We start from the raw sequence: 25,110 nt of genomic DNA on the forward strand, positions 1-25,110 counted from the left end.
CTCAAAATCAACAACCTAGTAAACTGATTAAGGGTCAATCCTGATCTCAACTCAAAATCAACAATCTAGTAAACTGATTAAGGGTCAATCCTGATCTCAACTCAAAATCAACAATCTAGTAAACTGATTAAGGGTCAATCCTGATCTCAACTCAAAATCAACAATCTAGATATCTAATTAAGGGACAATCCTGATCTCAACTCAAAATCAACAATCTAGTAAACTGATAAGGAACAATCCTGATCTCAACTCAAAATCAACAATTTAGTAAACTGATTAATGGACAATCATCTTTAGCATGGTAATGTCTTAGCCTAAACAGCTATATCAATCTATCTACCCCATGATAACAAACAAACCTGAGAATTGGAGTAACAATGATATACACAACTTTATTGCACAACATGCAGGTAATAACAAGATACATATAATACACATCACAAACAGTCAATACAACATGCAGGTAATAACAAGATACATATAATACACATCATAAACAGTCAATACTACAGTAAAACTCGTTTTGTACGAACACGGATATTGCGAATTCACAGATATAGCGAAGTCATCTTGGATCCCCAGTAATGTAAATTAAATGAATTTCTTATACGGTTATAACGAATTACGGATATAACGAAGTAATTTCTTAGGTCCCAGTGACTTCGTTATAACCGAGTTTTGCTGTATATCTACTCTCAACTCAATCACATTATGGACATGTACTAGTGATCATAAGACATGAAAAATCTAGGCATCTTAGGACTTATTGTGTCTAATCTTAACTTAATTCAATTATCTATCAGAACTTAATTCAATTATCTATCTGAACTTAATTCAATTATCTACAGCTTCTTGTGATCATTAGATAGTGTTATCAAGGAATCGTATTCAAACTCGGAGATACAATATACAGAATATCATTGGCAGAAAGATAAGGTATTAAAGGTCAGCTGTACTCCAAACAACCTCACAGGATCTGCCATTCCTTGCGTCAGCGTTTAATCGCTTTTATATAAAAGTTACACGTCTGAAATGCCAGATTTGACACAACTTCTTACAAGTACAATGTACTGACACCTGATACCTGGAATAACTAGTGCTGTTGAAAACAGTCAAAGGTGTTCTTCACTGTTCAAATTTTATGCCTATTTCATCTTCAAAACATACACCTATGCTCACACATTTGCTAACAGTTATTACTTTCAAATTGCAGATTTCCAACATTTCCAAGGAATATTCATTTAATAATTCAAGTCCTGACGAACTTAAAAATTATCATCAATCATCTACACGTTAGATCCTTTAACTATGTTATTTACATCTGTTGCAACACGTTCTCTGAGTGTACAAAGAAAAACTAATATCAGCAAATCTACTTAAGTCAAAACTTAGGGCAGGATGCAGAATCCATTACACCCTAAGCAGCCTAAATATAAATGGATACATGTCAGGGTCAATAACTAAAGTATTAACAATAATTACATTTGACAGTAATACACTGTTATATGAATACTATCATTGATGTAAATACAGTTTACTATATATTCTATCAATAAAGATATGAATTGTCTGTTTTCATTCGAATAATAAATAATCTTAACGCTGAGAGAGAGCTCTCTCCAGATGCTGTTGTTGTATAACTGTTGATGTGTGGTGTTGTTGTCAAAGAATTGCCTGAATGCTGAAAGAATTCTTTGGCTGTTGTTTTGTTGTCTTTATGTTATTGTTGTGTTATTGTGATGTTATCCAAGGATCGCCTGTATACTAAGAGAGCTCTCGAACTGTTTCTGTTGTAACATGTTGTCTTTATGTTATTGTTGTGTTATTGTGTTGTTATCCAAGGATTGCCTGTATGCTAAGAGAGCTCACCGACTGTTTCTGTTGTATCATGTCTATATGTTATTGTGTTATTGTGTTGTTATCCAAGGATTGCCTGTATACTAAGAGAGCTCACCAACTGTTTCTGTTGTATCATGTTGTCTTTATGTTATTGTGTTGTTATCCAAGGATTGCCTGTATACTAAGAGAGCTCTCCAACTGTTTCTGTTGTATCATGTTGTCTTTATGTTATTGTTGTGTTATTGTGTTGTTATCCAAGGATCGCCTGTATACTAAGAGAGCTCTCCAACTGTTTATGTTGTAACATGTTGTCTTTATGTTATTGTTGTGTTATTGTGTTGTTATCCAAGGATTGCCTGTATACTAAGAGAGCTCTCCAACTGTTTCTGTTGTATCATCCGGATCTGAACCTTGACATCCAGACAAATCATCCTCTCTTCATGGATTTTACTACACAACTCCGCATTCTTTCTCTGTAAAAAGAATTAAGGCATTAAACTTATACATTTCCAAAGAATGTACTTTTTTTTCTCCAAATATTGCACTTCAAAATAACTCTTAGGATATTGCTTAAGTTAAAGAATATAATGATGATGATGATGAATATCTAATTTTTTGAGTGCTAATCAGCAGCTACATTCATTATTTCATTCCTCTACTGTATCGTAGATTCCTTATTTTACGCGAGTACTTATTTCTGAAATTCAACCATTTTCCATCAAATCGCAAGAACATAAAATCGCAAATGCCCAAATTTTATCATAGTTTCATGTACTTTACATGTGTCAGAAAACTAAAAGCGAGATTTAAAGAATTCACAAGACGGCTTCTCGCGATTGTATGCAAATATTAATTCCTCATGTTTAATTAGGAATTTACAGTATATATAAAAAGAAACTATTAGTTGCAATCAATACCAGGGTCCTCTCTTTTGTCCTGATTGTTGGCTAATTGTTACATCACCTCTTGTCCCTTATTTCTGTTTATTAGCTGTTTTATTTATTATCTATTATATAATGGTATCAGCTGTTTACACTACCAACAACATTGTTCAATAATTGTGACATCCTGATTCTCATTCCTCGCTATCAGCTGTTCAAGATTTACCTGTATCCCCCCCCCCCCCTGTTAATATCATCTGTTATATAGTAGTTTACATTACCTCCTGATCCTCATTCCTAGCTATCATCTGTTTATATTACCTCCTGGTCTTCATTCCTAGCTATCATATGTTTATATTACCTCCTGGTCTTCATTCCTAGCTATCATATGTTTATATTACCTCCTGATCCTCATTCCTTACTTTCATCTGTTTATATTACCTCCTGGTCTTCATTCCTAGCTATAATCTGTTTATATTACCTCCTGATCCTCATTCCTTACTATCATCCGTTTATATTACCTCCTGGTCTTCATTCCCAGCTATCATATGTTTACATTACCTCCTGATCCTCATTCCTAGCTATCATATGTTTATATTACCTCCTGGTCTTCATTCCTAGCTATCATCTGTTTATATTACCTCCTGATCCTCATTCCTAGCTATCATCTGTTTATATTACCTCCTGATCCTCATTCCTAGCTATCATCTGTTTATATTACCTCCTGGTCTTCATTCCTAGCTATCATCTGTTTATATTACCTCCTGGTCTTCATTCCTTACTATCATCTGTTTATATTTCCTCCTGGTCCTCATTCCTAGCTATCATATGTTTATATTACCTCCTGGTTCTCATTCCTAGCTATCATATGTTTAAATTACCTCCTGGTCCTCATTCCTAGCTATCATATGTTTATATTTCCACCTGGTCCTCATTCCTAGCTATCATCTGTTTATAGAACCTCCTGATCCTTATTCCTAGCAATCATCTGTTTATATTACTTCCTGGTCCTCATTCCTTACTATCATCCGTTTATATTACCTCCTGATCTTCATTCCTAGCTCTCATCTGTTTATATTACCTCCTGATCCTCATTCCTAGCTATCATCTGTTTATATTACCTCCTGGTCTTCATTCCTAGCTATCATCTGTTTATAATACCTCCTGGTCTTCATTCCTAGCTGTCATCTGTTTATATTACCTCCTGGTCCTCATTCCTAGCTATCATCTGTTTATATTTCCTCCTGGTCCTCATTCCTAGCTATCATATGTTTATATTACCTCCTGGTCTACATTCCTTACTATCATCTGTTTATATTACCTCCTGATCCTCATTCCTAGCTATCATATGTTTATATTACCTCCTGGTCTTCATTCCTAGCTCTCATCTGTTTATATTACCTCCTGATCCTCATTCTTAGCTATCATCTGTTTACATTACCTCCTGGTCTTCATTCCTAGCTATCATCTGTTTATATTACCTCCTGGTCTTCATTCCTAGCTGTCATCTGTTTATATTACCTCCTGGTCCTCATTCCTAGCTATCATCTGTTTATATTTCCTCCTGGTCCTCATTCCTAGCTATCATATGTTTATATTACCTCCTGGTCTACATTCCTTACTATCATCTGTTTATATTACCTCCTGATCCTCATTCCTAGCTATCATATGTTTATATTACCTCCTGGTCTTCATTCCTAGCTATCATCTGTTTATATTACCTCCTGATCCTCATTCCTAGCTATCATCTGTTAATATTAACTCCTGGTCCTCATTCCTAGCTATCATATGTTTAAATTACCTCCTGGTCCTCATTCCTAGCTATCATATGTTTATATTTCCACCTGGTCCTCATTCCTAGCTATCATATGTTTATATTACCTCCTGGTCTTCATTCCTAGCTATCATCTGTTAATATTACCTCCTGATCCTCATTCCTAGCTATCATATGTTTATATTACCTCCTGGTCTTCATTCCTAGCTATCATCTGTTTATATTACCTCCTGATCCTCATTCCTAGCTATCATCTGTTAATATTAACTCCTGGTCCTCATTCCTAGCTATCATCTGATTATATTTCCACCTGGTCCTCATTCCTCGCTATCATATGTTTATATTACTTCCTGGTCCTCATTCCTAGCTATCATCTGATTATATTTCCACCTGGTCCTCATTCCTCGCTTTCATCTGATTATATTACCTCCTGGTCCTCATTCCTAGCTATCATCTGATTATATTTCCATCTGGTCCTCATTCCTCGCTATCATCTGTTTATATTACCTCCTGGTCCTCATTCCTTGCTATCATCTGATTATATTTCCACCTGGTCCTCATTCCTCGCTATCATATGTTTATATTACCTCCTGGTCCTCATTCCTAGCTATCATATGTTTATATTTCCACCTGGTCCTCATTCCTAGCTTTCATCTGTTAATATTTCCTCCTGGTCTTCATTCCTCAATATCATCTGTTTACATTACCTCCTGATCTGCATTCCTCACTATCAGCTGTTAGATATACTCCCCCTGTAAATATTATCTGTTATATAGTAGTTTACATTACCTCTTGGTCTTCATTCCTCGCTATCATCTGTTTATACTACCTCCTGATCTTCATTCCTCGCTATCAGCTGTTCAAGATTTACCTGTATCCCCATACGTTTATATTATCTGTTATATAGTAATTTACATTACCTCTTGGTCCTCGTTCTTAGCTATCAGCTGTTTGAGGATCTCCTGTAGGTCCTCCTCGTCCTCACTCTCATAGCTGCTGTCTGACTCGGAGCTGTATTCCTCAACATCTGAGTCCTGTCTTAGATATTTGAGCTCATCCAGTTCCTGGTTTAATCTCTCTATCTCATGTTTCTCTGTGTCTATCTTTGTTCTCAGTTCTCTCTCTGTAATAAAATAACATTGTATAAATCTTTATCTATCAATGTCTCTATAATGTCTTTTGTGGTGTTTTCAGGAGTATTCTATGTACGAATTAATTTTCTGGAGTGAGTTACTCCCCTTTTCTTCTACCCTCTTGTCATTAGAGATTTTTGCACTGAGCCGTGCAGAACACAATAGCGGTAGAGTCACCGTACTACCATTTTGTACAAGCTACACTTTCCATGCAAGAAACTTAAAGCCCTACGGTGTAATTCCACTGGGGTGTATAATACACATTTCTTTCACACAAAGACATTTTCTAGAAAAAAGCTGCGTATATATTAGGCAAATTGCGGTACATGTTAAGCTGTTTAGCGCAGGACTGGCCATGTAATAACTTTGTAATGAATTGAGTGTATAAATAGATATATAAACAACACAAAACAGGTGATATAAACAATTATCTCATTAAATCTTAGCAGAATTCAAATTACACACTCAATTATTTGTCATAAACTCATTATCGTCTAAGTTTAGCTTCTTTCGATACGGGGTCACATGTCAGAGTCAGAAGTCATGTTACAAAACAGACATGTTGAAAGCACGGGGCCTAAAAACACTGCCCGCTGGCCGCATTAGAGAGGTGGCTGCTTAAATGAATTATATAGTGAAAAACTAAACATGCGAGATTGAAACTGGCCACTAATGGCGAGTGGCCGCTGTTTAAAGGTGGCCATAACAGCAGGTGCGACTGAAATTAATAATTATTTCATTTTCAAATGAATATTAAAGGGATCCCTTTTTTGCATACTAATAATCCTCTGTTGCATATTCATTATAAATAGCCAGAAGCTCCCCTACTTAACCCTCTTGTTAAATATTCATTATCTATAACCAGAAGCTCCTCTACTTAAACCCTCTTGTTGAATATTCAATACCTATAGCCAAAAGCTCCTCCTCCTCCAGAATAAGTGCTTGTTCTTCATCCAACAGAGTCATCATTTCATCATCATAGGCAAACTCTCCATCTGGAATGAATATTCATAAAAACATTGTGTTAACATGACATCAGTCAATCTTCCCCAGTTACAAACTCTTGGTCTGTATTTGAGTTTTGTTTGTATTCACACATGAATCTACTTTAGGTTACTTAATACATGTATCTTCCTATTAATAAGTTACTTATACATGTATCTTCCTATTAATAAGTGACTTATACATGTATCTTCCTAGTAATAAGTTACTTATACATGTATCTTCCTATCAATAAGTTACTTATACATGTATCTTCCTATTAATAAGGTACTTATACATGTATCTTCCTATTAATAAGTTACTTATACATGTATCTTCCTATCAATAAGTTACTTATACATGTATCTTCCTAGTAATAAGTGACTTATACATGTATTTTCTTATTAATAAGTTACTTATACATGTATCTTCCTATTAATAAGTTACTTATACATGTATCTTCCTAGTAATAAGTGACTTATACATGTATCTTCCTATTAATAAGTTACTTATACATGTATCTTCCTATTAATAAGTTACTTATACATGTATCTTCCTATTAATAAGTGACTTATACATGTATCTTCTTAATAATAAGTTACTTATACATGTATCTTCCTATTAATAAGTTACTTATACATGTATCTTCCTATCAATAAGTTACTTATACATGTATCTTCCTATTAATAAGTTACTTAATACATGTATCTTCCTATCAATAAGTTACTTATACATGTATCTTCCTATTAATAAGTTACTTATACATGTATCTTCCTATTAATAAGTTACTAATACATGTATCTTCCTATCAATAAGTTACTTATACATGTATCTTCCTATTAATAAGTTACTTATACAATCATGTATCTTCCTATTAATAAGTTACTTATACATGTATCTTCCTATTAATAAGTGACTTATACATGTATCTTCCTATCAATAAGTTACTTATACATGTATCTTCCTATTAATAAGTTACTTATACATGTATCTTCCTATTAATAAGTTACTTATACATGTATCTTCCTATCAATAAGTTACTTATACATGTATCTTCCTATTAATAAGTGACTTATACATGTATCTTCCTATTAATAAGTTACTTATACACATTTCAAACACCGACTTCATCTGGTGTTAGTCTCTGTTTAGTCTAACATCACTAACGACCATTACTACCCATCTTCTTCAAACACCGAGAATTTTACAGCCCCTCTTAACTTATGTATCCTTTACAAACACTGACTCATTGGATTATTTCTATTCTTACATATATTTTAAATTCTGACTGATTCTGTGCAGCTCTTATTCAAAACATTATATCACTCTTCATTTATTCATTTCTTAACACGAATATTTTTTAGTATCTCTTTATATACCTGTACATTGAACTCTTTTGTTACCCCCAATACTAATTCAATTTAGACATTAGATTTTTTCTGTTCCACTCTTCATATATTCACTTCAATCTACAGTAAAACACGGTTATAACGAAGCGCCGGAGACGGGCGATTTTGCTTCGTTATAAGCGTAATTCGTTTTATCCGTCAAGTTTACAACAAGTAATATAGTCAGGGGGAATGAAAATCATTTCGCTGTAAGCGTCAAATCATTATAAGCGTGTTCGCTATAACCGTGTTTTACTGTATACTCCTTTCGGTACACCTCTGAACTCACCATTCTCAAACTCCTCATTCTGTGACTGGTCCCCGTGTCTTGGTTCTCCGTCCGCCTCGTCTTCACCCGCCTCCACTTCCTCCATTCCGGACTCCTCTATCTTTTCCCTAACGTCCTTTACCTGATGAACTTTCTTGACCTCTGACCTAGTTTCCTCCTGATCTGTCACACAGGCTTCACTGTCATCTGTCCAAGTGTGGGCCACGCCCCTCTCTGCCTCCAGAATTTCCTCTGCCGTGTTCTCAAACTGGTCATCCGAGGAGTCTCCCTCCTCCTTGACCTCTGCAGCCGTTTTGTCCTGTACTCCACTTGGCTCAGGTCCCGAGTCCTTGGTAACCTGTCCCTCTTTTTTATCTTCATTTTCTCTAACTGTTTCCTCCTTTTCTCCATCATCCTGTAGGGTGCAACTCATCCATTAGAATGTTTAAAGATTAACAAAAGATGTGCTTTGTAAGTACTTGTGAATGAGCATTACACACGCTGTTGTATCTAATCTAACCTATATATGACTTTTGATTTGGTAAATGATGCAAAAGTTTAAATGTTATTCACTTTATTTTAATATTGAGCATAATTGGGAAGAAATGCCTCTCAGTTAAAAAAACTTTAAACAGAAAGACTGATCATTAAACCTTTATTCATTTAATAATCTTAAAATCAAATGTTTTCAATGCCATGCACCCAGTATTTCCTCTATTAGTAAAATCCTGTTAAAGTGATTTATTGTAATATGTTGTCTACAACAGCTTTATATCAAGAGAGCTCAATATAACAACCCATATATGAAATTTATCTGTCTCTAACAACTGTGGATAAACTACAGAATAGTACTACCTGGTCTGTGGGTATCACATCCACCTCCAGTATTGGAGTTGTTTTGGTCTGTGGGTCCTCAGTCACTTCTGCTGTTACGTCTCCCGAGTCCACAGAGTCCTCTACTCTCTGCGTGATGGTTTCCATCTGCTCCTCTCCATCCTTACGCTGGTCAGCCTGAGCTGTAGATTCTTCCTCCTGATTGGCTGTTGCAATCTGTGACTCCATCCCTGCTCCCCCATCACTTGCTGTCCCCACAGTCTCCACTGATTCCTTCATCTTGACCTCTGGGCCTTGTGGAATGACCTGTGTATCAGCCACATCTTGATTGGCTGTTTCTGTTGTGGGCGGAGCCTCTTGCTGTGTGATTGGCGCCTGTTGGGGAGGGGGCGGGGCATGTTGTTTGACTGGCACCTGTAGATCTAGCTTTAGCTCCTCCTCCTCTGCTAGAGTTGGGGGCCTTGATTCTCTTGTTTGTTTTTTCTCTGTTGTTTCTTTCTGTTTCTGTTTTATCTAAATAATCAAAGTACTGAGAGTAATGAAAGACGGAGTCTTGAAAGATTGAATTTGAAAATACAGTCAAGTTCATTGGAAAATGTTTTTCTCTCTTATAATTTCACTTTAAATTCTGATCTATTTCCCAAATCCCTCTGCAGAACTTGAAAAAAAACACTTTGAACAAATAAACATTTGACAGCAACGTTAGAAATATATATAAAATAGAGCTGCTTTATGTAGATGTAATCACCTAGACAACCTGGAATTACTTTCTGAGGTTTTGATTTAGTTATAATTGTATTAGCTTTACCTTCCAAAGGAAAGCTTCCATTGAAACAGACAAGTTTTAATCTAGACCTACCCTCTGTTTGAGTTGTGTATCAGTAAACTTCTGTTTGAGTTGGGTGACAAACTTTGGAATACTTTCTCTTTGAGTTGTGTAATTACACATTGTACATACCTTCCATTTGAGTTGGGTGATGATAATAGGTTGGATCCAACTTCCATTTGAGTTGGATGACAATACATTAGACCTACCTTCCATTTGAGTTGGATGACAATACATTAGACCTACCTTCCATTTGAGTTGGATGACAATACATTAGACCTACCTTCCATTTGAGTTGGATGACGATACGTTGGACCTACCTTCCGTTTGAGTTGCATGACGATAAGTTGGACCTACCTTCCGTTTGAGTTGCGTGACATTACGTTGGACCTGCCTTCCATTTGAGTTGGGTGACGATACGTTGGACCTACCTTCAGTTTGAGTTGGGTGACGATATGTTGGACCTACCTTCCATTTGAGCTGGATGACGATACATTGGACCTACCTTCTTTTGGAGTTAGGTGACGATATGTTGGACCTACCTTCCGTTTGAGTTGGGTGACAATACGTTGGACCTCCCACAGTAGCTCTTCCTTCTCCTGGTCTGTAGATCCAGCATTGATCTCAGCGTGCAGCGCGTTCAGTAGAGATTCCTGTTTGTGTAGCTCCTCCTCCATCAGAGCAAGGGATTCTGGGAGTTCCAGGGACCAGCGAGATGTCGTGGGCTTGATCGGGGGTTTATATCTGATATGAAATTATATGGGGTTAAATCAAATTGACAGATAGAGGGCTTATATCTGAAAAGAAATAATATGGGGTTAAATCATTTTAACAGATTGGGGAATTATATCTGATATGAACAAATACAGGGTAAAATCAATAAAACAGATTGGGGGCTTACTAGCATATCTGATATGAAATAATACAAGGTTAAATCAATTTGACAGCAGATTATGACATTTACAAGCCCTCTCTCTATTGAATTCAATGATCTATCTAGACATTTATGTATACACATGTCATTTAACTTATCCCCTTAAAATAAGGAAAACTTTGATTGACTCAACCTAATGAAGACCATGTATATTCTGACTTAATTTAGATCATTTTAACATGAAGAAACAGCTGTCCTCTGACTCCACATGACATTTCCTGATGTATTCACAGTATACAATAAACACATACCATTGTAATAGTGATACATGTATGTTAAAAACAAAAGAATGTTATGTCAATACACAAACATGTTAACAACATGATGAAGGAATTAATTTCTATTTTGATGTTTATAACTCATTTTTGATATTGATTTTATAACTTTTTTTTCTCTCAAGTTTCAAAAACCTGTACTCACTTTTTGATCTCGACGTCTGAGAAGAGTTTACTGGAGGACTGGAACAGAACATTGAGGACTCGGTGCGAGATCTGCATGGTGGGACTCAGAACAATGGACACGTTCTGTAGACTCATCTTGTTCTCTTTCTCCTGAACACATACAATATACAACACAATTATAACAGTACAATGGACACGTTCTGTAGACTCATCTTGTTCTCTTTCTCCTGAACACAAACAATATACAACACAACTATAACACAGTACAATGGACACGTTCTGTAGACTCATCTTGTTCTCTTTCTCCTGAACACATACAATATACAACACAATTATAACACAGTACAATGGACACGTTCTGTAGACTCATCTTGATCTCTTTCTCCTGAACACATACAATATACAACACAATTATAACAAAGTACAATGGACACGTTCTGTAGACTCATCTTGTTCTCTTTCTCCTGAACACATACAATATACAACACAATTATAACACAGTACAATGGAACACTGTAGACTCATCTTGTTCTCTTTCTCCTGAACACATACAATATACAACACAATTATAACACAGTACAATGGACACCTTTTGTAGACTCATCTTGTTCTCTCTCTCTCGTTACATGTAACAATTACCCTTTTGTAACACATTACATGTAACACCTACCCTTTGTAACACATTACATGTAACACCTACCCTTTGTACCACATTTCATGTAACACCTACCCTTTGTATCACATTACATGTAACACCTACTTGTATCACATTATATGTAACACCTACCCTTTGTATCACATTACATGTAACACCTACCCTTTGTATCATATTACATGTAACACCTACCCTTTGTAACATATTACATGTAACACCTACCCTTTGTAACATATTACATGTAACACCTACCCTTTGTAACATATTACATGTAACACCTACCCTTAGTATCACATTACATGTTACACCTACCCTTTGTAATATATTACATGTTACACCTACCCTTTGTAACATATTACATGTAACACCTACCCTTTGTAACATATTACATGTAACACCTACCCTTTGTAACATATTACATGTAACACCTACCCTTAGTATCACATTACATGTAACACCTACCCTAAGTATCACATTACATGTTACACCTACCCTTTGTAATATATTACATGTAACACCTACCCTTTGTATTACATGTGTCATGTGCACAATCATCCAGGACAGAAGTAGGCGGTTACAGGTTGGGAGTTCATTGATCAGTCGCCTGAACGTATCACATCTCGCTATCTCACCACGCACCACTATCAACAGACAATGTAGCCTCATCAATCAAAAGTCATATCAATTATGTTAATATCTTTGTAGATTGGAACCTACTGAGAAGCCAAAACATTAATTTCTGTGTAAAGTTAATAGCTGATCAAAACGTCATATTTAATGTCATCTCTTGATCTTAGGTGTGACTGTTGCATTATAAAGAACATTAAACAGGGTTAATTCAAAATGATCTGTACAGTATTGCATTTAAAGGGAAAGTCTCCAATTCTTGGGTGGATTTTTTATGGCAAGAAATTAGGTACTACATGTGTAGAATGCATTTTTAGGACACAATTTATTGATAAATAACCTCAAAGATTAACATCATGTATTGGTTTACCTGATGCCTCCTCAAACTTGCCCATCAGTGCCTTGGTCAGCACAGGCTCAGGGAGCTCCCTCAGGAACTGTTTGAGTAGACTCGCGATGATGTTGGGTTCGTGCTCCTCCAGGTAGACAGGTGCCCCCCTGTTGTAGCAGTCCTTCAGCATTTGAATCTTAGACTTGACCCCCGAGATCCGGTAGATCCCCTCACACGATAGACCTGTCAATCATAAAGAAGACCTGTCAATCATAAAGAAGACCTGTCAATCATAAAGAAGACCTGTCAATCATAAAGAGGACCTGTTAATCATAAAGACGACCTGTCAATCATAAAGAAGACCTGTCAATCATAAAGGATCATATAGAAAGACCTGCACATCACACAACAGTATACAATTGTTGACTGGTAACAGTTGATCTGTCGGACCGGCTCGCAAACTGTTGCCCAAGGACAAGGTGCTGTTCAATACAGTCTTCACACTCCCCAATATTTGATTTAATTCTTACCGTGCTCTTCTATATAGTCCACACACTCCCTGATATTTGATTTAATTCTTACTGTGCTCTTCTATATAGTCCTCACACTCCCTGATATTTGATTTGATGCTTACCATGCTCTTCTATATACTGCACACACTCCCTGACATTTGATTTGATTCTTACCATGCTCTTCTATATAGTCCACACACTCCCTGACATTTGATTTGATGCTTACCATGCTCTTCTATATAGTCCACACACTCCCTGATATTTAATTTGATTCTTAGCATGCTCTTCTATATAGTCCACACACTCCCTGACATTTAAATTAAGGTGGCTCTATACACCCACAGTCTATTCCAATTTTCAATAGAAGACCACAAATCATACACTTATCAAATATTAAAACGACGATAGGGATACTATAGGTATTTTTAAAGAATATTTTAATGTTTTTTCGTGTTTTTGTAAAATATTTTTTAAAAAGACAGCTATCAACAAATTGAGAGAAATTATTTTGTCATATGATCGATATTTCCTTCGGACACATAGAAAAAAATATAACACTTCTAAACATTCAAAAATGTTATTATTGCAATTTTTTTTAGTATTTCCCCAAAACATAATTTTTTATATTTTCTTACTCTGTTGACAAATCATCTGAAAAAGTTGCTTGATGTTATAAGAAAATGTATTTTAATAAATTTGACATACAAAATTGAATGAAAACCATTGCAAATAAACACAAAAAATATTTTAAATTTTATTTGGTATGAAAGTTCCTCATGTAAGGGTTATCGTTCCTAAGTCCCAAGGCCAAAACACCTTGGGGACTTTTCATTTCTGAGTTGAAGAAAATTTCCTAAATATAATGTTGGAATGATAAATACATACATATTTCATTATAGACTTTGCCCTGTATAAGTGAATATATTCGCTTTAATGCAAAACTAAGTCAAAAATATAAAGGGGAACATTGACTAGGCTAATAGGATTTATGTATCCCAACCTGAGAGAAATTCAAAGCAACCCTCTCATCCCCGTTAGGTGTCGATATTAATGTGCATTAAAGTATATTATAATTGAAATATTTTCACCTGTTTAGAATTTTCTTTCACGGTATTCAACCAAAAAATACGTTTAAGAATTTTTTGGAAAGTTCAAATTTTTATTGTTCTCCACGGGAATCGAACACATGACCTCCTGGTTTGTTGTGAACCCACTACCCCACTGCGCTACGGTGTAACATATCAATGTTGCTAAAGAAACTCTTTAAAAATTTATATTTGATTTTATTGTTTATTTCGATAAATAATACCACAAAACATGAAGGTGTCACATACCACATTACTTGTAAGCAATGAATTTTCCAATTATCAAATTAAATCTATCCATTAAACAAATTTTTCAAAATAGCGGTTCCCATACAATTCACCTCAGTTTAAATCAGCCAGTACAGGAAATGCATATTTCCAGATTTACTTTTTTGCGTACTGCGTCATCAAAAAGTGGCGTATAGAGCCACCTTAATTCTTACCGTGCTCTTCTATATAGTCCACACACTCCCTGAATAGTCGCGGCAAATCGATTCCATCATGACTTGGACTCCGCTCCACAGCCACAGAGAGGGGCACACCAAAAATAGGCTTAGTGGCTTCTTCTGAAAGGATAGAAAGATGGAAGAGTCAGAAAAAATATTGTTGCTCTTTCATTATCTACTTGTACATACCATTCTCACTGTTACCCATCTGTTGTGATGTCATTGTCTACCTATACATACCTTGCTCACTCTTACCCATCTATTGTGATGTCATCATCTACCTGTACGTACCTGTGATGTCATCATCTACCTGTGCTTACCTGTGATGTCATTATCTACCTGTACATACCTGTGATGTCATTATCTTCCTGTATGTACCTGTATGTCATCATCTACCTGTACGTACCTGTGATGTCATCATCTACCTGTGCTTACCTGTGATGTCATTATCTACCTGTACATACCTGTGATGTCATCATCTTCCTGTATGTACCTGTATGTCATCATCTACCTGTACGTACCTGTGATGTCATCATCTACCTGTGCTCACCTGTGATGTCATTATCTACCTGTACTTACCTGTGATGTCATTATCTTCCTGTATGTACCTGTCATATATCTGTATGTACCTGTGATGTCATCATCTACCTGTGCTTACCTGTGATGTCATTATCTACCTGTACATACCTGTGATGTCATTATCTTCCTGTATGTACCTGTCATATATCTGTATGTACCTGTGATGTCATCATCTACCTGTACATACCTGTGATGTCATTATCTACCTGTACGTACCTGTGATGTCATTATCTACCTGTACATACCTGTGATGTCATTATCTACCTGTGCTTACCTGTGATGTCATCATCTACCTGTACATACCTGTGATGTCATCATCTACCTGTACATACATGTGATGTCATTATCTACCTGTGCTTACCTGTGATGTCATTATCTACCTGTGCATACCTGTGATGTCATTATCTACCTGTGCTTACCTGTGATGTCATTATCTACCTGTGCATACCTGTGATGTCATTATCTACCTGTATGTACCTGTCATCTACCTGTACGTACCTGTGATGTCATTATCTACCTGTGCTTACCTGTGATGCCATTATCTACCTGTACATACCTGTGATGTCATTATCTACCTGTACATACCTGTGATGTCATTATCTACCTGTACATACCTGTGGTGTCATTATCTACCTGTACATACCTGTGATGTCATTATCTACCTGTACGTACCTGGTTCGGCTGGAGCTGGAGGCTCATGCTTGGATTTCTTTTTTCCTTTTGTTTTGTGTTTCTTTCCTTCTTTCTCTTCTTTCTTCACTTCCTTTTCTTTTTCCTTTTCATCTTTCTTTCCATCTTTGTCCTTCTTTTCTTCCTAAAATTTAATTGACTTGTGTAAAGTATCACTATAACTTTCTGTACATTATTTCAAAAATAAAAAAATATCAAAAACGGTCAACAATTTGAAATTCTTTTTTGATAATCATTGTCACCATAACCAATGTTTACTCTAATGAGACCTAAAAATTAAAGTTCATTTACCCACATACAGAATTAACTCAAGCAGAAAGACTACTGCATTTTGTTCCTCAAGGGACAATATCAAGGCAAAGGTCCGAGGTCACTCACCTTTGGTTTCTGCTTTTTGAAAAACGACTTGGTTTTCTTCACCTTAGAGGGACTCCTGTAAAACAGTGAAACAACTCAAAATAAGACCACAACAGAAATAAAACAAAATGAGTTCATAAAGTGTGTACATTAAATATACTAGGTCATTCACCAAAAACTCATTAAATCAATGATTAACTTGGTTGTCAAGTAATGTTAATTAGGTTCTGTATCAGGGTTCTTTTCACCTCATGTCATTTTTGCTCTTATACAATTGCAAGCAGTTTTGCCCCTTACTGAATTCACCCAGACGCAGTTTTGTTTATAGAGAAATAATTGAAGACATCGGAATTCGCCCAGTCTTAAATCTGCCCACTGACAATGAGGGCGAAGGGCCAAAATAAAATGGGGGCCAAATTAAAACGGGGGCCAAAATAAAACGGGGGCGAATATTTCCCTGTATACAGTATTTCTTTTATCTTCTTTTATTTCTTCGTAAAAAAAACATTGGGTAGGTAAACTGACTTGATGTTTTTCACGGTAGATTGAGATTTCTAAAATACAAATAAAGAGTGAAATACTTTGACCTGTTTGGCGGTTGGCAGCTTATATTGTTATACTTTCATGTTAAATACTGAAATCTGATTGGTTAAGACGCAGTTAATAATATTTACTATTACCCTCAGCGTTAGCAACGCACTTGGCAACGAGTAACATTAAAAAATGTTACATGCGCGAAAATTATGCGCGTACGGTTCGCTGTAGAATTCACGTTATTCCTATATAAAAGCAGTAAAATTTTCTTAAAAATTCTAAAAAAGACATTCAGTATAACAAAATAAATAGTGCCTGTTTGGGAGGATAACAGTTGAAATTGACACCCCTCGAAAACCATTGTCAACCTCCGCTTCGCGTCGGTTGACAATGGTTTTCTCGGGGTGTCAATTTCAACTGCTACCCTCCCAAACAGGCACTATTTATATATTAGCAACCCAATTAAGCCATTTCTTTTGCTGGCAAACAAACATTATTCTATTTGAAAGATATCATTTATTCAAATGCTTTACAACACTTTAAATTTCATGAGGATAGCATTATTGGAACAAAAGCTATGACATTTTAAAGTTATAAAATTTCAGTCGTTTTCTGGAATTTTATGCTTTGATAATGATCAAGCTCAGTAAAGACGAGAAATATGGCGGACAATGCCTTTTGCAAGTCGTGTTTAGCTTTAAGATCAGCTGAGATATAACTGAGATAGTGTTAACTCACTTGACTTCATCTAAGGTGAGCTGAGATGTGTCCGAGTCCTCTTCGTCGAACTTGACGTACCCCTGATCTTTCTGCCCTTTCTTAGAGTCGCGTTTCTTTCCCAGTAAATCTCGCTTCTTCCCTTCTTCAGAGCCTGACAGATGGGAGAGAATTTTTGCGATGACAAATTCAAAATTCCTTCTTTAAGTTAGAAATACAAACAGAAATATTGTAGTAAGATACATGTAAATGTATACAATGAGTTAACATGGCCCCATTCAGCTTGTCTGTGTCAGTAGATTTCTTAATATAGCGCTACATTTGTAGAAATTAATATCCCATAAAATGGCAAGAAGCATATCTTGCAGATTTTTAAATATCTGGGTTTTTTTGCATACATATACTGTACAAAACTTAATGAAACTATGACAAAATGTTATATTATCATGATTTGATGCAAAACAATTGAATTGTGGAAGTACTTGCATAATAAAATGAATCTACAGTATTCAAAATAACAAGTCATTGACATTCAACAGAATCAACACAAACTGAAACATTCTACTTTCCCATTTTTCTGTGCATTCACCGTGCGCTCAGTGTGTATTCGCAGTGCTTTCACTTTCACTTTCCCTCCGCTCCATTCATACTAACCGTTCAAAAACCGTTCACCTTGCACTCATTGTTCTTTCAGCGTTCACTTAATGTTCAGTCAAATAAGATTATATTTGGCTGAAAACAATACATACATAAAGTTTATTTATTGATGAAACATAAGGTAAGGATAACTCCTGAGTCACTCTAAATAAATCGTTTATCTTGAGTTGACATAGTGTTCACATATCATTCACCGTGCATTCACAGCTCACTTTGCGCATTCCTTTGTGCTCTTATTTTCTTATTATGACATTTAATCTGCTGAAAACCATATTTTTTTTGGTGAAAACTTTATTTCATGATTTACAGAAGATACGTAAACCCGGTTTGAGCAGCTTATTTTTCAATGAGGCCTTATCCACACACGTAGTGTTATTTTCACTCAAATTTACTCCAATAGGATATGGACAGGTTTCCATTGAGAAGTAGACAAGACAATGAAGTCTCTTATTGGGAAGGTGCTACAGACAACATCGACGAAACCTTGAGGTAAATCCATGGGAATAGGTATGCTGCTGGGGGCTCTCTATTATTGTACACTGAGTACAACAACTTTAAGGCTCTTGTGAACCTTGTGAAATTTCCTTGCATGCAAAAAATGTTGGTTTAATACAGTATATAATAAACACAAAAAGTAGTGCAACGTTTTTCTCTTAAGGCCCCCAGAGTCAACGCTAAGGGATCTCCTTGCTCCAGCGTCACAAACTTTTGTGGGTTCTGTGTTTTACTTTAGGAACCAGTAGATCTTAATAAATCTATTAAAGATGAAGTTTCTGTTGAATCAAGTGTATTATACGAAAAAGTTGTAATTGTACATCCAAATGGCTCTCTCTCCTAGCTCTCTTCCTTCTGGCTCTGGCTCTCCCGGCTCTCTTTCACATTCTCTCTCTTGTATACACTGCCCAGAGACCTAACGATGTTACACCATTAGGGCAGCAGGCTCCAGTATTAGGGCCTGCTACACCATTAGGGCACCTGTTAGGGCAGCAGGCTCCAGTATTAGGGCCTACTGCACTATCAGGGCACGTAAATTAGGGCACCATAATTAGGGCACTAATTATCAAACAAATTAACAGTAGTTATTTATAAAACAATAATGCATAATACAAAAACACTACAGTAGGTTCTTTCTGATTCACTGAATTCAATATTTAAATAAAAAGTCTCACCTTCTATACTGTCCGGGTTCATTATTTACCACAATTTTTTATTGGGAAAATGTGATGAGCCTATTAACGCCTTTTCATACTATTTCTTTACAATAAAATCTGGAAAAAAAGAAAACGGTAAAACAACCATCATATACATGTAAACAAACCGTACGGATAAAGAACTTAAATAATAGCGAGCTCTAAGAACCAGTGTGCGTGGGAAAAAGAACGAGCTAAACCTACAGTTCATCAAACAAATTTTTTTGTCTACGTCCCATAATGCTCTCTAATGTTTTCACCCATGGTGCTATGCCAAAAATGGCCGACTTTTAACTCGTAATTTACGGTTTCTTAAGGTTTGAAGACACGTTTTGAGTACATCATATGCTTTGGCGAGACTCAATAGATTTGTTACATGCTTCCATACCTTTGTATATTGAGTCAAGATACGTAAACAAAGACGAACAAATCATGGTTGACGTCACAGTGCTCTCGCGCTTTATTTCCCGCGATAAATTTAGAGGTGGATCAAACATCTGTAATGCGTGTACTAGCTATTTCAGTATAGACTGCGATACCTGCCTCATTGACATATGATTTGTTTTTAATTTTTTTAATATAGAGATTATATAAATAAATACTAGCAAGAGCCATACTTTACTCCATTTTTAAGCTAATTGTGCATGCATGTACAGTAGGCAGGTAAGTACATGAGTAGGGAGGAAATAAACAATAGGACATTTTGAACTAAATAAAAAGGAATAAAGAGAAAAAATAAACAGTTAAAAATTTTATGTAGATATTGCATATACTCAAACCATTAAATTTAAAGGTGGGAAATTACACACCTACAAACAAGAACCACAGGGGCTTGGTTGTTGGATAATGAATTTCCTAATTATTTGTTCCCGAAGAAAAAAATGATTAAAATTGGTAATCTAATGTGTATTTCTGTGTATTGCAATAAATAAATTCACTGAAATCCCCCGTTTCAGTCATGTTAAAAAAGTGTATTCAATGTACATTAAAAAAAGTAAAGGGACGACACTCGCCATCTTGGATTTATAGGGGGTCCTCGTTTCAAGCTATGTTTTAAAAAAGTTCTTCCATTTCTCCAACGATTTCTGACGAGATCTAGGTTGGAAAATATTCAACTGACTTATTCCTATCGTCTGACTACATCTGTACGCTGCATAATAAACACATCGTTCCAAAATGTACTAGATACTCGCCAAACTTATCGAAAGCAACGGAAGTTGATGCAAACTCTCCATGTAATCACTGAGGAGATCCGAAAGCATTGGATAAACCAAGAGGATAACTTTTCGCGGAATTTTTGCTCTCTCTAGATTTATCTTACATTTTCGGAACATCTCAGTGATTATATGGAGAATTTACGTCACTCAAAAGTAAACTTCCGTTGCTTTCGATAAGTTTGGCAAGTATCTAGTACATTTCGGAACGATGTGTTTATTATGCAGCGTACAGATGTAGTCAGACGATAGGAATAAGTCAGTTGAATATTTTCCAACCTAGATCTCGTCAGAAATCGTTGGAGAAATGGAAGAACTTGTTTAAAACATAGCTTGAAACGAGGACCCCCTATAAATCCAAGATGGCGAGTGTCGTCCCTTTACTTTTTTTAATGTACATTGAATACACATTTTTAACATGACTGAAACGGGGGATTTCAGTGAATTTATTTATTGCAATACACAGAAATACACATCAGATTACCAATTTAAATCATTTTTTTCTTCGGGAACAAATACTTAGGAAATTCACTATCCAACAACCAAGCCCCTGTGACAAGAACCGGACTCTTGCTCTCTCTCTCTCTCTCTCTCTCTCTCTCTCTCTCTCTCTCTCGGGAGAGGGGTAGGGGGTTGCGCTGTATGTATCATAACCATTAAAATTAGTGCCTTTGGCATACTTATTGTAGAGCAATACCCTCTCAAAAATTCTTTGACGTTCGTTGATACCTAAATAAAACTATAAGTTGACAATGATGCAAGGTACAGTATGTGTAATTCTTGCTGCGCTCGCCAGAACGGTAGCACCGTAAAACATATTAAAATATATCATCATTGACAGATTCAATATAATCAAAAGTCTTACCATTCTACCTCGATGCATTTTTCTTTCGATGAATTTTGCATAAAATTTTCCTTTTTCCGTAGAGGAAATAGTCAAGTCGGAATAAATTGAACGCACGCTAATAATGGAGCCTTACACGGACGATATATATAATTCCGCATTAAAGTTATTCAGGAAGTAATATAACATTTTAAAGATGCATTCTCTTCCTGTTCGTTCATCCATTCATTCATTAATTCTGTCTGTTTGTCTGTCTGACTGACAACTTGCTTTACATGTGATATTAACACGCATCTTTAAATTTATTCGAGATAGGACATTAAGGTGTCTCTACAGTATTAAATTTTACTATATATTCTTACCAAAATTGCACAACTTTAAATACAGATTAAAAACTCAAAACGAATTTCTGGAAAAAAATCCTCTTGACATCTTTTTAAACAACGCCTCATTTACAATTTTCTAGCAAAATACACACGTGCATCCAGCAAGGCGTTAGACTTTGTTTACCTCGACGTTAACGTTACACGTGCTTGAAAATCAAGCCCGGGCCTTTTCACCCCATCCGGAAACAACACGCATCAAAAATTCAAATGACCTCTCATTATTAGAAAACTGGGATAGTTAGACCTCTTACACATTGTTTTTCATCTCATAAAAAATTAGCTCTTGTCGCTTGCGGAAACGCCCCGAATTCGGGAATTATTTTGCCTCAGCCATATGTTTTGACGTGAACCTTCAGTGAAATACTGTTATGACACCTTAAACACTTTTTGACTTGGCGCATGTATTTGGAAACAGCTGGGAGCCATTCTATAAAAACAAAACCAAAAAACAAAACAAAGTGTCCTCTAAACACTACACAGTATTTTCCTATAAGAGTTAAAATTTGATTTTATAATTCTTTCCAAGCTAAAACAAAAAATGAACACGAAGAATTATCCTCTCCTCTACAGAAGCAAAGTTTAGACCCCATCCAAAACATATAACATTGTTACATAGGTTTGTATCTTGTCATTATAATGTTCAGGTGTTAATCAAATGGACGAATTAATCGACAGTTATAGAGGATTTAAAGATATTATTACATTAGTACCTATATTGTAAGATACATTATTTTTGTGCTTTTTAATGAAATTTCATAAACGTGTTATATTGTTTCTTGGTCACATTGTTTCTTGTTGTGGGGGGGGGGTCACTTACTTCCATTTATATTGAGGCGAGGGGGGGGGGTCAGATGGGATGGTTGAGTGTAAAAATTTCTTATTCAGCGACTGCGCATTCTCTCTCTCTCTCTCTCTCTCTCTCTCTCTCTCTCTCTCTCTCTCTCTCAATATTTGATAGCACATATATATACATGCGACTATGATAAACGAATAAATTCATGATATTGATTGTGTTCAACTTTACTTACATACATTGTTGTTTTTACAACTCTTATACGGCTATCTGTCAAAATCTCGGTCAAGTCGAGATCTCATTAGGTCCGCGACCTGTCGTCTGCCGGCGCTGATTGGAGACTTCCGGTACTTGATATGTTGTGGTTCACAGACAAATGAACCCTCTCTACAGACTAGAGCTCTCTGTATTCTACTTAAAACACACAGATTTCAAATATGGTCGCCTCTTATCTCTTTTTAGGAGGATATTTGGTCATTAATTACCACGATATCTGTCAGACATATGATATTTTTGGCTATAAACTATCATTTAATAAAGAAAAAATCCGCTTTAGAATTTCATTTCCTATATATCTGTATACAGAGGTCTTACTCTGAAAGAATTGCTGCTTCAAAAATCTGAACCAAGAACCTCAATGTGGGGCATGACTTATACAGGCTGCTTGGATCATTTTTTTACTACCGTTCAAATTGAAAAACCGGCGCTGATAGCTGAAACTTTCGATCCGCTATTTATGCATGTTTATGCGTCTTTTTTTATTTTAGAGCTTGGCATAAAATTATGATATTTTAAAACAAATAATTGCTACTTGAAAAATCTTACCCAAGGCTTATTATAAAGAACCTCAATTCGGGGCATGATTTATGAATGCTGCATGAATCCTACAGTTCAACAAACGGCGCTGATAGCTGAAGGTTTCGATCTTCAAGTTATGCGTCTTCTATTTTGAAGCTTTTATGCTCTGTTATAACGTACTCAAAAGCTTTGGAAAAGTAAAAAAATAAAATTGCGTCGACTTGTTCCCAAATGTAACGTACCTTGAAAAATGTTCAATATGCCTAATTTGTTCAAATAGCGTTGCTCACTGGTTTAAGAATAGTAATTAAGTCCACGATGTATTACATGCTTCAAGCACTGCCTCGGTGTATGTATGAGACGAAGAAATCAATTCATATCAATAAACTGAATAAGATAATACATGTTAAAAACCAGATAGATAATGGTTTATTTTATATCTCTATAAAGTAAAAAAAACAATTATGTTATTGAAATCGACCGTACTCGGTTATACGTTTTCAGTTCCGTTTCCGGTCCGCCATGTTCTCTAATGCACCCTATACATGTACATGTGTGAGTGATTGATGATCAAAGTACTGTGAAGCTATCATTTTCATTCAATTTCAACTGTTTCTGTTTTAATACTTTTGATTTTTGTGTCTACGTACAAAAAAATAATAACCAAATTAGGCCAACGAATAGCCTCATGATATTTTGAAAAAGACACCAAGTATGAGTTTAACATTTGAAATACTTATTTATATTTGGTCTGTGAACAGCGAGTAAAATGTCACAACACAGAAAAACTATTCTGTTAACACAAGGAGCAAATAATGACCGCCGTCTGTCGGCAATAATTGGAAACTTCCGGCACTTGTGACGATCTGCTGGTGTTCCCCTGACTCTAGAGCCCCCGTCATAGTAAATACAATGTACCAGTAACAGCCGCTCTACACTCCAACCTCAGACAGCAGTGGCAGCACACCCCCAGCTACTGTTGAACTGATTGCACACAACATGCTGGACAGATTTGTGAGCGGGCTGGTAGCTATCAGTCTGGTGATTTCGTATTGTCATGGAGACGATGAGTGTCAGGAGGTCGTGGTCCCCATGTGCCGGGGGTTGGTCGGCTACACACACACCCGTCTCCCCAATAGATTCGGTCACGTGACCCAGTCGGAGGTATACCGGTGAGTATAAAAAATAAAAATAAAACCTTGAGATTAAAGAGAACTAGTGATATACTAAATAAATGCACATAAATTGTTCATAATATTATATTATCTTCGTATTTGTGTAAGCTATTATTTTGACTACAATATGTATATTGTAAATATGTGAATATGTACACAAGGGATTTACCCAACTGCTGCACGTCCATATGCATGTCACGTGGTTTGTTTTTGCATATTATGTAATCTTCCCTTTGGGACTTCCTCTCTAATAATTGCAAA

General features: G+C 35.9%; 2 protein-coding genes across 3 annotated transcripts in view; one reads left to right on the forward strand and one right to left on the reverse strand.

The window, feature by feature from the left end:
• Positions 1-25,110, forward strand: part of LOC117687408 (uncharacterized) — a 102,041-nt gene that overhangs the window by 9,491 nt on the left and 67,440 nt on the right. The window lies entirely within an intron of this gene.
• LOC136272911 (ralA-binding protein 1-like) lies at positions 373-21,822 on the reverse strand. 2 transcript variants are annotated; one of them, XM_066076008.1, is made up of 15 exons: positions 21,719-21,822; positions 19,619-19,717; positions 17,814-17,946; positions 16,563-16,617; positions 16,167-16,308; positions 14,913-15,035; positions 12,912-13,115; positions 12,437-12,555; positions 11,279-11,409; positions 10,467-10,668; positions 9,120-9,611; positions 8,286-8,679; positions 6,533-6,622; positions 5,415-5,617; positions 373-2,312 (listed from the first exon to the last, which is right to left on the reverse strand). In XM_066076008.1, exons 2-15 carry the CDS (start codon positions 19,638-19,640, stop codon positions 2,181-2,183), a joined length of 2,442 nt encoding a protein of 813 aa, XP_065932080.1. In that variant the 5' UTR covers positions 19,641-19,717; positions 21,719-21,822; the 3' UTR covers positions 373-2,180. The 2 variants fall into 2 exon arrangements, with proteins under 2 accessions (XP_065932080.1, XP_065932087.1); XM_066076015.1 differs by having other exon boundaries at positions 21,727-21,745.

Source organism: Magallana gigas, chromosome 1 (assembly GCF_963853765.1).
Source record: "Magallana gigas chromosome 1, xbMagGiga1.1, whole genome shotgun sequence".
Classification (NCBI taxonomy): domain Eukaryota; kingdom Metazoa; phylum Mollusca; class Bivalvia; order Ostreida; family Ostreidae; genus Magallana; species Magallana gigas.

Excerpts from the sequence above, each read along its gene's own strand:
- LOC136272911 (XM_066076008.1), bottom strand. The coding sequence starts at position 19,640 with ATGAACCCGGACAGTATAGAAG. Across the intron at positions 10,669-11,278 it reads TCAGACGTCGAGATCAAAAA|ATATAAACCCCCGATCAAGC; the intron begins GTGAGTACAGGT and ends ATTTCATATCAG. Across the intron at positions 8,680-9,119 it reads ATGTGATACCCACAGACCAG|GATGATGGAGAAAAGGAGGA; the intron begins GTAGTACTATTC and ends TGCACCCTACAG.